Source organism: Pyricularia pennisetigena (genome assembly GCF_004337985.1).
Source record: "Pyricularia pennisetigena strain Br36 chromosome 4 map unlocalized Pyricularia_pennisetigena_Br36_Scf_6, whole genome shotgun sequence".
NCBI classification, from domain to species: domain Eukaryota; kingdom Fungi; phylum Ascomycota; class Sordariomycetes; order Magnaporthales; family Pyriculariaceae; genus Pyricularia; species Pyricularia pennisetigena.
Window position 1 is genome coordinate 69,831 of NW_021940918.1, and position 17,977 is coordinate 87,807.

The 17,977-nt window shown below is 51.7% G+C and overlaps 3 protein-coding genes across 3 annotated transcripts; 2 read left to right on the plus strand and 1 right to left on the minus strand.

Annotated features, from left to right (window-relative positions):
- Positions 1-2,173: 2,173 nt before the first annotated feature.
- Positions 2,174-4,178, plus strand: PpBr36_05582 (uncharacterized protein; the record flags this gene model as incomplete). The annotated part of the gene is made up of 2 exons (XM_029892735.1): positions 2,174-2,294; positions 2,371-4,178. The coding sequence occupies 2 exons, from the start codon at positions 2,174-2,176 to the stop codon at positions 4,176-4,178; spliced, it is 1,929 nt and encodes a 642-aa protein (XP_029745945.1).
- Positions 4,179-4,766: 588 nt separating this feature from the next.
- On the minus strand, positions 4,767-7,127 carry PpBr36_05583 (uncharacterized protein; the record flags this gene model as incomplete). The annotated part of the gene is made up of 4 exons (XM_029892736.1): positions 4,767-5,352; positions 5,423-6,779; positions 6,838-6,940; positions 7,008-7,127. The coding sequence occupies 4 exons, from the start codon at positions 7,125-7,127 to the stop codon at positions 4,767-4,769; spliced, it is 2,166 nt and encodes a 721-aa protein (XP_029745946.1).
- Positions 7,128-9,815: 2,688 nt separating this feature from the next.
- PpBr36_05584 (uncharacterized protein) lies at positions 9,816-17,513 on the plus strand (the record flags this gene model as incomplete). Its single annotated transcript, XM_029892737.1, has 5 exons — positions 9,816-10,130; positions 10,212-14,018; positions 14,082-14,546; positions 15,588-16,941; positions 17,050-17,513. 5 exons carry the CDS (start codon positions 9,816-9,818, stop codon positions 17,511-17,513), a joined length of 6,405 nt encoding a protein of 2,134 aa, XP_029745575.1.
- Between the last annotated feature and the right edge of the window lie 464 nt (positions 17,514-17,977).

Here is a 17,977-nt window from a genome sequence, read left to right on the forward strand (position 1 = left end):
TCCAGAAGCTTGACTACGAACCTGATAGTTCTTGAGCAAGTTTCAAATAGGAAGGCAGCGTGTAAGATTTGTCGGCCGGGCCAGATATGTACGGCGACACGAAGCAAGGAAAAACCAAGGATACTGGTGCAGAGGAGGACTGAGCGATCAGATAGCAGGTTGATATGAACTTGATTGTACGTGGGAAGAAACGAAGAAATGGAGAAATAGGATATGGTTAGTGGTCAGAGCGAACCCCTCGGGAGTGGAGTTGTGTGCGATGGTCAATGGCCAGAGGAACAACGAAGTGACGGCAAGGTGAGATGAGGGTGAGTGGCTTGCGAATCCACCGTCGGTTTTTCTTGGCCGTTTGCGTTGAACAGCGGCAAGGACCCTCGTGATATGAGTACAATTTCACAAGTTCTGAGCGAGAGAACACCGCCCTATCTTCATACCATATCTAGACACCTACCTGCCCTCAAATGGGTGGTGTTCATTCGAATGCATCCAGGGCGTTTTGCACATGGCAGTCAAGAAGGCATCAGAACTGGCTAACCTTTACTCAGCATCACCAGATAGGCCAAACATGCCAAATATGCAAAAGGAACGAGTGGCTACTGTATCCTACAGGTTTCCATCTCGAATTTCCATCATGAGGGTCAACTCGCAACACATATCCGCCCTTGTTGATATGCGCCATCCCGTGCAGCTACAACGTTTAGCCTGGGGCCAAACTGTTAGCAGCTGGAGGCATAAAGATCACACGTTCCGCACGGGGCAAGATTGACTATCCCAAACAGAAGCAATGTGCATTTTTGCACCAATTAAATGTGACTTTGGTGTGTGAGTTGAAATTGGCATAGGGAGATGTCTCTAGCTTTGACTTCCAGATCGCTGGCAACAAAGGGGGTCCCTGATCAGGTTAGCAGTATGTTAAAGTAAGTGATACCAGCCGGAGTTTCGATAACCGTATGCTTATATCAGTCAATGGCTTATTTCCTAGCTTGTTAGATACTTCGTTAAGCTAAGGCAGGCGCAAACTACAGTTGTAACTAGACTTTCAATAGTTCAAATTTTAGATAGTGCTGAACAAGACGCCCCGGTTTCTTCTTAGTGCGGCGTATCACCGTACTTGAGGTAAATCGGCTCCACTACCCACCCACTTGACTGAACGAACCCCATGGAGGAGGGCAGCGTTGAGTGAGTGGGGTGGGAGAACGGGAAAAGGCAAAACAGGGTGGATGTCCGCCTTGACTCTCCATGTCTGCGGGGGACACCTGCAGGTGGTTCGCATTTTCCATAACACCACCGGTTGATGACGTCTCAAAGAATTGGTTACTGCTCCAACTTCGCTCTTCACCGTCTATGATGTACATGCGCCGCGTTGGCCAAACATATAATGCTCACTGCCTTGATTAACCAACGCGCTCTCAATCCAACCCGCGGGAGACCGGTCGGACTTGTCAGCAGGCGAGTCGTGGAAACCGCGCAACTCGTTGACTAGTAGGATCGGGTTTCATGCATTACCAGGCCGTCGTCGCATCTGGCCAATGCCTCGGCCAAAACACACCGAATTTCTCGCTGTTTGTCGTTGCCCGGCTTGCGAGCTGAGATCTGGATGAGGATTCGCCCGAGTTGCAACAAGAAAACCAGGGCATCCAGCTTTGGTGCCTCTTCTGAAGAACTGACTCGGATGCGTGCGTCAAAGTAGCCGGCAGCCACTCCATTTTACCCCTACCCTACCCTCACCAAGACCTGCTTGCTTTGCTCTACACTAGAATTAGACCACCTTATCCACATACATTAGCCCGATGCCTACCGTTCGCAAATACCAAAGTCCTGTCTTTGTATCTGATCTGCAGCCAGACGGTCGATCGTTGCCTTTATAAGACGAGCGGACTTTGGCGTGCTCCCTCCCAGACTCCTAAAACAGTTGCATTGATTCGATTGCTTGCATGCATGCGATTCTGATCCTACACGGTCGCCTTGACATTATCTGCCATTTCTACCTACTTAACAAGCTCGTGATATCAAAAATACCCTAGCATAGCATTTATCCCGAAGTTCCATTTCGTGCATGGAAGAAGCCCCAATCGACTCAATCCATGAAATCTTCAGACAATACAGATTCTCATTATCCAGGAATTCGTCAACGCTCGCCGTCCAACTGATCAACTCTACTCCCACAGCTTGAATGGGGTCGAATCCAGAAATGTCAGGTTCCAACGCGAGCGGGCCACCTTCCGCTGTGGCACGGAAACCAGAGGTGGCCTTGGCAGGTCTCCCCGAGGAAATTCTTCTCGCGATATTACTTTGTAGGACCTCTGCCAGACGACAAACACGGCCTCGAATTCTTCTCTGTGCCCCAGGCTAACCCATGGCGCCCCGCAGATCTGGAGCCAACCGATATTGCTCGATTACAGCAAGCATCCCGAAAGTTCTGCAGTCTGTTTCGGGACAACACCTTCTGGCGCTCCATCTGCCTACAGGAGTCTGCCTTTCTCGAGGCTTACAATCGCCGCCGAGGTGGTCTCCACAACTCAAGACTAAATCCGGACTCTATTAAAAGAATAGCTATACAAGTCAGCCATGATGCGGATCTCAAATCAGAATTGCGGGGCCCTGTGAAGAAGGAGAGGCGTCGGATAATGGCAAACTGGGACCCGACATACGTGGGCGAGGACGTGTCGTGGTACAGCGAGTACATACAGCGACACGGAAAGATCACCATCAACTGGCTGCAGCAGCCACAAATAAGCGAAGGCTCCGAGATTCGGGCGAATGAGGTCAAGGGAGTGGCCCTCTATCGCCCAAGCAACCCAGAAGGAGAGCCGGACAGGACAGGAAGCGTTTTCGCTGTGTCCCCATTGGAGGACGGATCAGTGTGCCTGTGGGACGTTAATGGTACCATCCGCAAACCTGGAGGTATTGCCGCCAAGAGCGAACCTGGGATCCTATTTATTGATGGACCAAGGGGTAATAATAGCCTGCGCTCAAAGCGGGTCGACAGTGGCGTTACTGAGTGCGTTGCAGTCGACAGCCATCGCGGTAGGGCATTTGTAGCGGTTCAGAGTCACCTTCTCGAGGTAGACCTGGAACGGATGTCAGTCGCAGGTTGCGAGTCTTTCCCATGGTCAATCACTACCATGTCGACTGCCGACCCAGATCTCCCTCTGACGGTTGGGACTACTCATGGCTTGCATATTTATGATCACAGAGCAAGAGGATCTGCGATGCAGCGTGTCGATGATGGAGATGGAATTGATCAATTTGACAGGTCGGGGGCCAATGGCTACTATGAGAGATCCATGCGGGCCCTGTTCGCGGATGAACCACTGCCCCCGTATACGTCCCTTGCACAGCCAGGACCACTCAGCATACTACACCTCGGGGAACTCAGCGGCGCGTCCAACGACATTTATGTTGCTGGTCGATTTTCCAACATTCTTCATTACGATCGGCGAAAATTTGGCACGATCAAGGACTCCATTCATTCTGGCGCGCGCCTGTGCAGCATGACGTCTCTTCCATATCTCTATAACCACGTGGCCAGCGAAGCACGACGCAAGGGGCAAATGTCCATCGCGGCGGTCAAGGAAAGCAAGGAGCTGAAGGGGCATACATTGGTTGCTTGTGGCGAATACAACACAAAAGGCTCCTTGGAGCTTTACGGCCTTAGAACTGGTGCCTCGTCCTCGTCACCCCTGCTGAGCTCGGAGAATATTAAGAACCGCCAGACGTCCTCGCCTTCAAAGCTGCTGTCTGTTTCGAACCATGGAACCCGTCTAGTTGTTTCTAATGGGTCCGGCCTGATCAAATGGTTCGAGCGTGACGGGTTCACTGAGGTCCGAAAATGCCGGATCGGTCAGAATAGAGCGGCTCAGGATGCAGGGCCAAGAATATTCGGCCCGGCATCGGGTTGTGAAGATCTGGCACGGAAACTACTCCCGATCGCGCACAATGAGACAATTAAGAACAATGAAATTCTGTTCTGGACTGGCGAGAGACTGGGTCTTGTAAGTTTCTCGGCCAGGTCAGGCTTTACCGCGGACGAATTTGAGCAGGAAGCCAAGTCGGCAATGGAGCTCGAACAGGAGCGGGTGGAGCGTGGTTACAGAGAGGGCATGCGTCTTGCGCTGCAGCGTCAGGCCGAGGATGTTAGATTTGTCCGGGGGCTGGGACTCGGGGCTACTATGTAGTTAGTGAATGGAGCAGCGTTAGCCATGACCTCTCCTTCCTGGGTGTTCCCCTGTAATCCAAAAACAGAGAATCCAAGTGTCTTCGGAATGAATTCAGTCTCTCATTTAAAGCAAGCTGGACACCACTAATACCTCCAGGGAATAGACCTGACTTTGAGGCGGGGCGAGAAGTAAGGAAGGAGGGTAGTTAGGTAAATTTGCCAGTCATACACCTGTATGAGGCCGTTTTCTAACACACATAGCTCTCTGGCTATCTCTGCCTAAGCACACCTCATAAGCTCAAGTCAAAAGAGCTACGCCCTGCTTGTATTTGCACGAGATACTCCTGGAATGCAACAGCAAACACAGGGGCCTTGTCAACAACTCGCCAACCCCAGCTCGAATAGGTCTTTTCGTACCACATCGCATATCACGCCGGAAACCTGAATATATTACACACATGGAAACCGACCGATTATCTTTGCACGCCGAGATGAGCTTGCAAAACCGAGGTTCTTAGGCCCACAACATCCCTGAACGCCTTTTAGTCGCCTGATACAACGAGTCAAATAAAATGTCCAACGCCGACTGGTCGTCTCATGTACATCTTCAAGCCAGCGAATCATGCGTATCACCAACAGGCGTTGGTGCTATGCGTCTCTTCTTTGGCTCTTGACTAGCCTCTTCCTTGTCGCTTTCACTGATCTCTCGCTTGACGCCGGAGGCAACGACAGTACTTGGGTTCGCCACAGAACTGCGTGGTGTCTCGGGAGGCGTCGTAATGGGCACACCGGTTACCTTGCCAGAGTTTGTCGCGGCTATGCCCGGCACAGTTCCCCCGATCAGTGTGGGTGCATTCAGTATCCCCGACCCCTGAGTAACAACAGAACACGTCGAGTTGGAACGTGCCGGGGAAGAGGGTCGCTGTCCCGCGGCTGCGAATGCTGGTGGAGACGGCGCGGCAAACGAGCTCGAAGCTGTCCGGTGATGCGACTGTGATGCATGAAATGGTGAAGGAGGCGCAGGTACGGTGGTGGGTGTAGGAGCCGGGGTGTTTTGGCTTGTTGTGGGAGTGACACTTTGTCTTGGTGGCAGCTCCCCAGTGTAGACCTGGCCGAGGTCCGAAGGCGAAAATGACAAGGTCGAGCAGAAACCATCAGAAGATGATATCAGGAGCGTTTGACCATCCTTGGACCTGCACCGCCAGACAGATACAAATGTCAGCAGGTGGAAAACTAATTGTCATGAGAATCAAGTTCACTCACCAGGCAAGATCAGTGAAAGTTGCACAATGCAGATTGCTGACTATACATATGGGGGTCATTTGTTGTGTGTCATAGAGCAGAACCGAATCCTGGGTCGCAACTGCGTATACCATTCTGTACGGCAGGGCGAAGGCGGGCTTCGGGCCAGGGCTGGCTGACGAGGCCTCGGGATTCAGTGGTTTACCGGCTACGCCTGCCGCTTCACCACCTGGCGGCGGTGGGGGATCCATGACGGAAGTTGCCGGAGACGGCTTTGAGACTGGTTCGGGAAGGGAAGGAATAGGCTCTTCGGCTGATGAAGTATCAATGGTGATATGCCTAGTCGCAGGCGGTGATTGCCTCAAAGTGTATATGATTGGCGAACACCTCACGACGACAGATGGTTTTTTATGCCCTGGAAGATGACATATGGGCGGCTTATTGATTCCACCGCGCGAGTAGATGAAGACAGTGTTTGTTACTTCATACGTTGGCTTGGCCCCTTCTACTTGGTGCTGTGTTTGATACTGACCCGCGGGTGTGATGAGAAGGCTGCCATCGGGGGTAAAAGTAAGTCTCCTGAAAAAAGACGTGAGTGTTTCGTTGTGGTAGAGACTGGCATTCTTCATGCCAAGACTAGCGCTGGGATGAGGTTTTGGTGATGGCTCCATGGGCATTACTGCCGGCAAAGGCATTGAAGGGGCGGGCGATACGGAGCGTCTCGACGAAAAAGACGACCTCCTACTGTGACTGATCACGCTGGGCGGGTTCATTGGCAGGGCCATGGAGGTTGGTGTTCCAGGTGCAGAGGGCGCAGGTGACGAGGCAGTCACCGAGTCGAGAGCTGAGGCCTGGGACCGGTGTCCGAACTCCGGGGGCGCCGGACTGTGAGAAGATATTCTTCTTGGTGGCAAATCTGTCTTCATGTGCCCGGCAATCTTTTGCGGCTTATCCTCGTGACCGCTCAGTGTGTATTTGCCATCTTTTGTCCTCAAAGCGTATATGTGAACCGAGCGATCTGACGACTGCGTGGCTATAAACTCGTCCAAAGGATCCCATGCCACGCCCTGGACGTAGTGGCTATGCTCGGCAATCTGCCGGACCAGCGCACCTGTCGCAGCACTGTATATACGAGCGACGTTGTCCATGCTCCCAATAATAAAATACTGGCTGTCGGGAGACCAAGCGAGATCATAAATCTCGGCGCCCGAGGATCGGCACATATTTTTGGTGCGCCATGTCTCCTTGTCCTCCAGACCTTCAGATCCAAAAGATGCTGGTAAGTGATTCTCAGCTGGTATCCACAGTATGATGTTTCCGTCGTCGCCGGCGGAGGCCAGCAGATCACCTGGAAGCTCAGCTAGGTCAGCACGGGGGTCTGGTGTGTGGCGTAAGAGAACGCCCATTCATAACTTGGTATTGTTCTCGGATCCGACCTTTTGGTGCCCAGCGGACAACATTTACTGCTTGCGTGTGCTTCTGAAGACTAGACAGATACTCGACCTTGCGGTCATCTCCGTCTGTTACAATCTTCCATATCTGGAATAAGGGAACTGTAAGTAAGAGCGACAAGTAGAAAATGACCCTATACTGCAGGGCAACATACGCGGACATTGTTATCACCACCAGCTGTGGCCAAACGCCCCTTTCCAGTGGGTTCGAAATGAGATGAATATATGGGGGCAGTCTGGTCGTGCCAGTTGATGATAAGAGGCGTGCTTTTCATGGTAGGAGGTCGAGGTCGGGTCCTGGCGAGGGCGTCGACAGTCGAAAGTTATGGGGGCTTGCATCGACGAGGATTGCGGTTGATAGCTGCGAAGGCAGCCGGCATGGACTCTCAATACGTGCGATGGTGTTTATGGAATCGAACTGTTAGGTTCTTTTTTTTCGGAGGTATGGTTCAGAGATATATGCGGTCATTTACGAATTGGCTCGGTCGGGTGATATCGAGAGCGAGGCTCAGATTTGACTACATAGAATCAGATCGGGGGTGTTTCGGGCCAGAAGGAACTCGATTTGCGGTATAATTCAAGTATTTGGTTGACGGTGACGATGTTCTGGGTCCTGTTGGATGCCTACCCCAAAGAAGTCGTTTCATGGAGTTGAATTCAGGAGGAATTAATGTAGAAGCCGCCAGGATCCATGTCTTGGGACGTTTCTGGTGTGTGGTGTAGCTTGATGGCACCTAACCTGGCACGTCTGCTCCTGCCCTGGGCGGAAGGATAATGCGGCGCGTTGATAGGTTGCCCGTTTTCGCGAGAGGCGTGGGTGGAGTTCTTCATGCAGCAGCAGCTTTGCTCACCACCGTGCTTGCAGGTGATGGGGGTTTGAGTGGGGTCAGATGCCCAGCTATCCAATTTGAGCTTCGTAGCCCAGGTTCAAATTACTGTAAAACGGGTACCCTTCATTACCAGGAAGATAAGGTAAGCTAAGATACTAGGTACTAGACTAGGTATTAGGTACCCACCCATCTAGGGTAGGTAAGCTACCAAGGCTACCTAGGTTGCGTGTAGCATGTAGGTAAGGTCAGTGAGCAATAATGTCGGTAGGTATCCAATGGATAATTAATACCTTTGTATTAGTCAACCAGTTCCGCCGAACGAGTTGTTGCAGCTGATAATCTATGATCTCTGGTTTCCTTTCTTTTTTATCCTCTTCTCTCTCTGTCTCTCTGTTTATTATGGCCCACCTTTCCCTCTTTTTCCGACTCACTCTGAAATCTTGTAATCAACTCAATACCCCGTGTCTCTCCATTTTAACTCAGTTCGATACCTACTCTGAACCGTGAGTACTTATATACCTTACGCCCTAATGCAGGTAGGTGTGGTAGGTATCCATGCGGGGAACGCCATCTGCAGCTAAAGGTAGCCTGACGTCTTGCATGCTGATTGGGCAATCGGAGCAGTCGCTTCTGTGCTGACTGCAGATGGAAATGTGACCCAGTGCATACATTTCAAATCACTCACTTACTCAACAAACTTTATGTATTACGTTGCCACCAGGGGTTTCCTTTCGTCTAGCACTCTTGATCAGTCCCATGTCGGTTGCTGGGTAGGGTAGGTATCACCCTGCACGGCCAGAGAATTCTTTGTACTTTTGAGATTGACAGCCCGAGGCAGGCTACAAAGATTAATGTACGCAGACAGTTCAAATTTGCTCTACCAAAGCGGTATACTAGAACAAACATTCATTTCCATCTAAGCATTACGGCTTTGCCGTCGGGCCCGCCTACCCGCAGGGACCGCCGACCCGTCCCCGTATCCCAACCCAAACATGGGGTGAGCTGTAATCACCTTCTCTTGATTTGTCGTCCAATCCCAGCAACTACAGCAATAGTAGTGCTGCTAACTACCTATCTACCTCCAGCAAGTACACATCAGTCTCCCTGTCATACCAATGTTACATCCCGTGCGAGTTAGCTGGCTAGCTAGCAAATAGCTAATAATTACTACCTATCAAAGATAAGGTATGCGTCTCTACCCTGCAGTCTGGCTATCTTGAATTAGCCTAGTCGCGTTGTCTTTTCTCCCAAGTTCCCCGCTTCAACGATCGGCTCTGCGGTTTTACAGCCACATCACGTCCCTTTCAGATGAAGATTTTTATGTTTTTATTGTTTATATTTTTCTTTACGGGCTGGGATCATGACAATTGATTCGCCTTTTGTCTGTCATTATTTCTCACCGCATGAGTCAAATTCGTTGCATGCAACAGTTTCGAACCTACTAAACCGGAGACTGATCGGGATAAATCTGAGCGAATAGCCGCCGAGAAACGGAGGATTCAAAGTTCGGTTCGTCGGCACAAGATGTTGCAGTTAACTATATAGAGATAGGTACCTACCTAGAGCAATTCAATCGAATATCTTTTCATAGCCTCGACCATAGGAGCCTTGTTGGCCTTTCTATTTTGTATTATTTTGTTTTGCTTCTTGTCCATCTGCCCTGGCTCTCTCTCTCTCTCTTCCTCTCTCCCTCTTCTTCTCTCTTCCTATCTCCCTCTTCTTCTCTCTTCCTCTCTCCCTCTTCTTCTCTCTTCCTCTCTCCCTCTTCTTCTCTCTTCCTCTCTCCCTCTTCTTCTCTCTTCCTCCCTCTCCCGTGTTTTTTCCCCCTTCTGGTTGGTCATCCTTTGCGGGGGTGACTTCTCTTTGCCACTGTTGAAACTCGCTTGCCCGAGTGGGTTTTTTTTGGTGGTCACTAGAGTCCTTTTTTTTTCTTCCTTTTTTCCCTGTCCCTTTTTCTGAATTGTTACCTACCCATCAACCCAAAACCAAGCAGGCAATCCGGCCGACGGTTTCGGCAGTGACATTGGCAGCATATAGAGCATTCGCCTGGGCAACACATCCCATCTCTCTGGGCAGAACGAGTTAAATCTGCCAACCAAGCTGAACACGGGAAAAGCTGTCCTCCCAAGTGTCATGGACGGCGACTACCTTCGCCTCAGCGCAGGTGCTGGCCTGGGTCTTGTTGGAGTCGGATCCCTCCCCGCCGCACGTGCCCTCGTCAAGCGGGCATTCGCCAAGAAGCAGCCTCAGGACGAGATATATCAAGATGCTGATGGCAAGAGTACACCGGAAGCGCAGGCTAGGTTTTCGACCAAACATTCCAAGTTCCTGGTCATCTTCTTTGCTTCAATAGGCCTTGCCAGTTCACTGGCCGTCGGGGTCCTCGTGACCCAGGGTCGTGGTGGTAGATACCTTTTTTTGGATTCATGGTTCAACGCCGGAGCCTGGGTAAATTCCTCCTTCTCCTTTTGCCTGAGCGGAAGTGCAGATTTGCTTACACTGGTCGTGCTTACATGTTATTGAATAAAGGGATTCTTCCTAGTCCAAGCCATCGCCATAGCTTCAAGCAGAGAATGCACCCATGCATACCGCCTTGGTATCTACTCATTCCTGGCTGCCATCGTGTTCTTCGCGAGTCTTGTCATCCAGACTACCCGCAATGTTGAATACATCATGCGGCGCGATGCAGTTCTTTTCTCATTTGGGATTTTCCAGATTTTCGCCATTCTGGCCCTAGCCCTTGCCAGCTTCTCGATAGAGCGCCGTCCGGACGTTTTTGATGAGGAAGGCAGGCTGGTGGATCGAATGTACACCGCCTCCGCCTTCAGCAGATTCAACTTCAACTGGCCCAACTACATTTTGAGCCTTGCACGCAAGCAAGGTGACCTTGAACACAAGGATCTGGGGCGTCCGAACCACTATGTGCGGGCAAAGGATGTTTTGGCAGACTGGAAGCGCCGCGGTTACACCAGCCGTCTCTGGCTCAGCATCGCGCGTGCTCACGCTTCCGGCTTCGTTCTCCAGTGGGTCATGACATTCATAACATCGATACTCAACTTTGCACCCCAGTGGGTGATCCTGCAGCTACTCCGCAACCTGGAAAGACGAGAACCTGGAACGCCGTACTCCCTGGACGTCTGGATGTGGGTATTCTGGCTTGGAGCGGCGATTGTCGTTCAGAACTGGGTCGAATCATACGTCTTTTGGCTCTCTTGGGTCGAGCTCACGATTCCCATCCGTTCCCAGCTGTCGGCCCTTGTGTTTGAAAAGGCGATGCGGCGAAAAGACGTCAAGGGGACTGATAAAACGGACAAGGCAAAGGAGACCGACGCCGCAACTGCTGAGGAACAGGGAGAGGAGGACGAAGCTGAAGCACTAAAGAAGAGCAAGCAGGGAACCGTAAACCTGATCGGTGTCGATGCGTACCGTGTCGGAGACTTTGCCGCCTATCAGAACCTGTTCCCTGGTAGCTTGTTCAAGCTCATAGTCTCGCTGACCTTCCTCGTATCCTTACTGGGGTGGAAGCCGTTGTTAGCCGGCTTCTCGTCCATGATCGCCATCTTGCCAATCAACATCTATTTTTCCAAGGCCTATGCGGCCGCTCAAGATCGCTTGATGAAGGTCCGAGACGAGAAACTGGCTGTCGTCACTGAGGCGCTTCAGGGCATCCGACAAATTAAATTTTCGGCTCTCGAGCCAGAGTGGGAGAAGAAGGTGGGCAGCGTCAGGGCGAAGGAGCTCAGATGTCTCTGGGAGGTGTTGAAATCAGATACCGCTTTGCTTGGCTGCTGGGTGACCAGTCCAATTCTTCTGTCCGCCATATCGTTGGCTGTCTATGCCTACCTGAATGACGAACTCACCCCTTCGGTTGCTTTTGTCAGCCTTGGAGTGTTTAAAGCGCTCGAAATGACCCTCTCGGTGGTCCCAGAGCTCACGACAGATCTCGTCGACGCCTGGGTCTCCGTCAACAGGCTGGAGGAATATCTCAATAGCCCAGATATTGAACAGATTGCGAAGGAATCTGATAACATCGCATTCGAAAACGCCTCGATTGCATGGCCCTCGGATGCCAAGCTCGACGAAGGCGAAAGGTTCGTTCTGCGTGATATCAACATCAATTTCCCGCGCGGCGAGCTGTCAGTCATCTCGGGGAAGACAGGTACTGGCAAGAGTCTTCTTCTGGCGGCGGTCCTTGGTGAGGTTGATGTACTGGCTGGAGATTTGTATCTTCCGCGTGCCCCTGCCCTACAAGACAGACACGACAGCAAAGCAAACAAGTCGAACTGGATCATCCCCAACGCTATCGCCTATGTTGCACAGATCCCATGGATAGAGAACGCAAGTATAAAAGACAACATCCTCTTTGGGTTGCCTCTCGATGAGGATCGGTACGAGGAGACGATCGAAGTGTGCGCACTCAAGAAGGACCTCGAGATCCTTAGTGATGGCGAACACACCGAGATTGGTGCCAATGGTATCAACCTTAGCGGTGGACAAAAGTGGCGTGTCACTCTCGCCAGAGCCATGTACAGCAGGGCAGGAATCCTGGTGTTGGACGACATTTTCAGCGCAGTAGACGCCCATGTCGGCCGTCACATCTTCGAAAAGTGTCTCACAGGCAGGCTGGCAGAAGGCCGGACCCGCATCTTGGTGACGCATCATGTTGCTCTATGCGAGCCGAAGACGAAGTACATGGTCGAACTTGGTGATGGCAAGGTCCAATGTGCTGGAATGGTGGCTGAGCTACAACAAAACGGGGCTCTGGAGCAAATCAAGCGCCACGAGGAGCCACAGCAGGATGTCAATACCAACGCTACAAACACAGCGGTCAACTCCGATGGCTCGGAAGATGGGGAGGACGAGACTGAGGGAAATACCCTTAAGCGAGTCACATCAAAAGTGGTTGCCAAAAAGTTTGTAGAGGATGAGTCGCGGGAAAAGGGTGCTGTACGGAAAAAGATATACTCTGGATACCTCAAAGCCAGCGGCGGCTGGTTCTTCTGGATGCTGGCCCTTGCCATATTCTTCACAAACTCTTCCTTGAGCCTCATCAGATCATGGTGGCTCGAGCAGTGGACGGGTAGCGATAAGGGCGTTAGCTCAAACGTCTTCTACGGTCTCGCCACGCCGAATATGGGACACTCGGGTCCTTCCCAGCCATCATATCCTTACCTTTTTGGCACGCCACAGCAAACACTGCTAGAAGGGCCAGCAACAATGGGCTCCACGGTCGTTTCGCAACAAGCAGAGCACAGCGTGCAGTTCTATCTCGGCATATATGTCGTTTTGTCCATGTCGGCTGCCTTCGTTGGTACTCTAAGATTCTTCTACATCTTTACAGGGTCTGTAAGGGCGAGCCGTCTCCTTTTTCGGCAGATGAACTTTGCCATCCTGCACGCGCCCCTGAGGTGGCTAGACACAGTGCCAGTCGGACGCATCTTGAACCGCTTTACGGCAGACTTCAATGTCATTGACTCGCAACTGGCCAACTCGTTCACATTTGGCTTTGGCTCCTTCTTGGGACTCTGGACGGTAATCATTGCAGGCATGTTTGTGTCCCCACTGGTTGTGGTCTTCGCGCTTGCACTGCTCGTTGTCTGCGCCTATGTTGCGCTCCACTACCTGGCCGCCGCGCGGCCCGTCAAGAGGCTCGAGAGCAACGCCAAAAGCCCCGTCTTTGAGCAGTTCGGATCGGCTTTGACGGGCGTGGCGACTATCAGGGGGTTTGACAAGACACAGACGTACATTGAAAGAATATACAATCGTATAGACGACTATTCGACGGCCACATGGCACTTGTGGCTGTTTAACCGCTGGATGGGCTGGCGTATGGTCTGCATTGGCAGCCTGTTTGCCGTTTTTGTTGCAGTCCTGATCCTGGCGTCAAAAGATATAGGCGCTTCCCTTGCCGGTTTTGCTCTGGCTTTCTCACTCGAGTTTGCAAACTCGATCATCTGGATGGTCCGGCTGTATGCAAACGTCGAGCTCAACATGAACGCAGCGGAGAGGATTATCGAATATACGGAGATTAAGACGGAGACTCTGGAAGGTGAGAGACCTCCCGCCGCCTGGCCGACAAACGGCAAGATCGAGGTCGACTCTCTGGTCGTGGGATATGCACCTGATCTGCCTCCAGTGCTCAAGGGCTTGACTTTTACAGTCGAGGGCCGGCAGAGAATTGGTGTCGTCGGGAGAACGGGCGCCGGCAAGAGCAGCCTTACTCTGGCGCTATTTCGCTTCTTGGAAGCAACTGAGGGTAAGGTGATGATAGATGGGATAGACATTTCCACTATCAGACTCCATGATCTCCGGTCTCGCCTGGCAATCATTCCACAGGTAAGTTGTTCTGGCAAATCACCAGGTAAACATGAAAACAAAATGCTGACAAGGGGTGTACAGGACCCTGTTCTTTTCTCGGGAACTGTCAGGTCGAACCTGGACCCATTCGATCACCACACAGACGCCGAGCTTCGTGAAAGCCTGCTACGGGTGCACCTGATATCTGAGGCGAGCGGTACTGTAACACCAGCCAACGCTGCTGCTGGCGAACATTCAAGTGGTGCCTCGACAACCAGCACTGGCAAGAACTCCAACATCTTCGCCAACCTATCCTCGCCAATCTCGGAAGGTGGTCTGAATTTGAGCCAGGGGCAAAGGCAGCTACTCTGTCTAGCTCGCGCGATCGTGGCGCGTCCCAAGGTCATGGTGCTTGATGAGGCAACGTCGGCCGTTGACATGCACACGGATGCATTGATCCAGAGGAGCATCCGGGAGGAGTTTACAGATGCGACACTGGTTGTCATTGCCCATCGTTTGAGCACCATATCCGACTTTGATAAGATCCTCGTGCTGAGCGAGGGAGCGGTTTGTGAATACGGAACGCCAAAGGAGCTTTGGGAGAAGGGAAGTGAGGGAGTCTTTAGGGGTATGTGTGAGGAAAGTGGCGAGAGAGATAAACTGAAGGATATCGTGTTTGGGCAGAAGCCAAAATGAAGGTAGGAACGAGGTCTTGGCAGTAGAAGAGAATACGTGGTAAGATTGAGCATACGTACCCAGGCGTATAAGTTATAGACTGACCAGGGATTGATTTTTCTATTGTAAGCATAAACACACAAATCTTTTTTTGTCTCGTTGCTTGGTTTTAATATTTGATTGCACGCAGAGCAAGTGGATCGAAAAGGATACAAAAATATTGCTAGAACCTTTCAGAAGTAACCAACATGAGCAAACAAAAGCTCGTAAAACAAAAAAAGCTCTATCTATGCTCGCAATTTAATGTCCTTTCCCTCGATGACGTCTGCGCGAGATCCACCGATGGAGGAGCACTGGATTGTGAAGAGTGGGGACCTTTGGAACAACGCGAGCCGGGGTGTGATGCACATCATTCAACCCAGCAATTCATGCCAAGACAGAAGATACAAAACTATCAAGTCGACGACATTCGAACAATCAAGTCCTAAAATATTTCGGTCAATTGAAACCCGGAAGATAGAATTTTCGATCAGTACAAAGCCGCTAGTTAGGAAAGCCGTGCAGACCCTGCAACAACCCAATCGACCCAGAATCGAAACGTCGGCTGTCGGACGACCGACCTACGCCCGACACAGCGCTGCATCCAACACGCCTACCTTTGTACTCAGCCTCAATGGCCCTGCCGTAAAATACTGCTTACCCGCATGCCTTGCTTCCGGCGAACTCCGGGAACAAAACATTCAATACCCGAAGCAGCGTCAAGATAACTCGGCTGGGTCTGATCTTGGAACAGCAGAGGCTAGCCGTCATGTCTAAACGCGGCCCTTCAGTTTTGGTACGTTTGGCCTTGTACCTTGAAATTTTTGTTTTCAGGGTAGAGAAGCGCCTGATAGACCAACAGACGACTAACTTATGGCTATGCACCATGATTAGGTGACAGACGCGCGCGACCGACCGTCCGCTCGCGGCAGCGCAAGCCGTGGAGGCCCTGCGAGGTCAGGGCAGGGCGGCCCCGGGCGAGACAAGATGCCCATGCGCTTCGTTTCGGTCGACAACGTGCTGCAATACGCCTCCGAAATCCCATCCGGCCAACCACGTGTTCCGCCACCGGGTCAGCAGGGCGTCCACCTCCACCATGCGCGACCCGGAGGCGGCCCATCGATGCGGCGGAACAGCCACGGAGGGCTGCCCACGCTAGCCAGCATACGAACTGGCCTTCAGAACGTGCCAAGCCGCACGACCAAGATCAGCGAGAAGTTGGTCCTCCTGCCCGAAATGGAGAAGGGCGACGACGATGACGATGACGATGACGCCGACGGGGAGACGCTGCCGCCTCCAGTACTGCGGCAGGACAGCTCCGAGGACACGCCACTGCGTGACGAGGAGCTCGATGTTTTGCGCAAGAGGGGCGGAATCAGAGGCAAAAGCTTTGCCGAGAGGCTACCCAAGGTCCAGAGGGGAGATCGCGTTTCGAGGCTCACGGCATATTGCACCGCCCAGGCGGTCAAGATGAAACCAACGGCTGATTTCCTACGAACCAAGCTCGGCGCAAAGACCAAGCTGTACGACGACTGCCTCTACACCGTCTTCCATCTACCTTTACTTCCCGGAACCGATGGGTACCGGGTCCGGAGCCGACCCGTGCTGAAAACTCCGGGCACGGGGAAGACGGTACTGGATATTGAGATCGAGCGGAGCGAGAGGCGGGACGAACACATGGGCTACTTTTACGAGTATCCTACTACGGAGGAAGGGACCGATATCCCCGCGCCGGTAAACGGGAGCCACGACATGGCCATGAATGGTCCAAGCCCGGTAGACAGGCTGGTGGCCGAGGCCAAATCGTTTGCTGAGATGTTTGTCTTTTCATACGGTGTTGTCGTGTTCTGGAACTTCACCGAGAACCAGGAAAAGGACATCCTGGCCGACATGACTTTCTCCGAGAATGAGGAGGGCGTGTCTCTACAGACCCGTCCACTGGACCAAGATGACTACGAGACGGAGGAGTTTCATTTTGATTACAGCGCCGACGTAAAGAGGCCACGGGTCTTCAACGACATGATCACGCTGTTGCCCAGGAGCGATCACATGGTCAAGCTGACTATCAGCCACGCAATCGCGCAAAGTACTAAGCTGTGCTATTTTGAGGAGAAGATGTCGGATACGATGCTCGATGCCCAACACGTGCCCAAGCAACTGGCTTTGACGGGAGAGCTCGCCATGACGAGGACTGAAATTGTAAAGATACTCGGGAGACTGTTCAAAAGCCGTGTTGACATCAACTTATGTGAGTTTATACCTCGAAACTTGTTATTTCTTACTCGTCTTCGTTGCCTTTGAATCTCCGTGTCGTTGCTGCACACCTGAGACATGGCTGACCAAATTCGGCACTTAGCATCCAACATACTCGACGTGCCCAACTTCTTCTGGGATTCGGAGCCGACATTACACCCTCTCTATGTTGCCATCCGGGACTACCTCGAGATAGATCAGCGCATCAAGGTTCTCAATGAGCGATGTCGGGTGTTTCTTGATCTCGCCGAAATATTGTCAGACTCGGTAGCCGACGCAAAGATGAGCTCCATCACCTGGATCATCATTATCCTCATTGTGGTCAGCATTCTGGTCACAGTAACCGAGGTGACACTGAGGTTCGGAATATTGGAGAAGGAGAGAGGTAAGAAGGGAGTTGGTGATGAAGTCGGGCAGCCGGAGCTGAGGAGTGATTTGTTAAGTCGGCTAAGAGATGCGAATATCTCTTTGGATGAGCTACGAATCTGGGGTCAGGGCCTGAGTGAGCCCGAAAAGGGTGCAGTATGTGGCTCAACGTACGTGGGCAGGACATTTGCAGGTGTTTGAGAGTGGGAATTACTACAACAACGGTCCTATCTCAACCCCCCGCCTTTTTTTTTTTTTTTTGTTCTTTTCTTCTGTTTCTGTTTTACTCTTCCTCATTCTTTCTACTCCGGGGTAGCATTTTGGGTCCTGATTCAGCACTCACTTGTTTACCTCCTATCTAGCGAAGGCGTATTGGTAAACAAGTCAGGGAATTCCTCGAACCGGCATTACTCCCAAGGTTGATTACGGATGATTAGATGAGTGATATCCCCAAGTTAAACGTAAACCTTGGCGGTCATGTGTGAGACCAAGTAAGTCCGATTTCGGCATGTGCAGACAACATGGTTTGTAGAGATAAATCACAAAACAAGTCTGACTGATTTCAAGCTATAGATGCTGGTCAAGCACAAGCTACTTATGCTTGTCGGGTCTGTGTGTCTCTCCGTTCTTGTTTGCCGTAATCAACATGCATAGTGACCGCCACA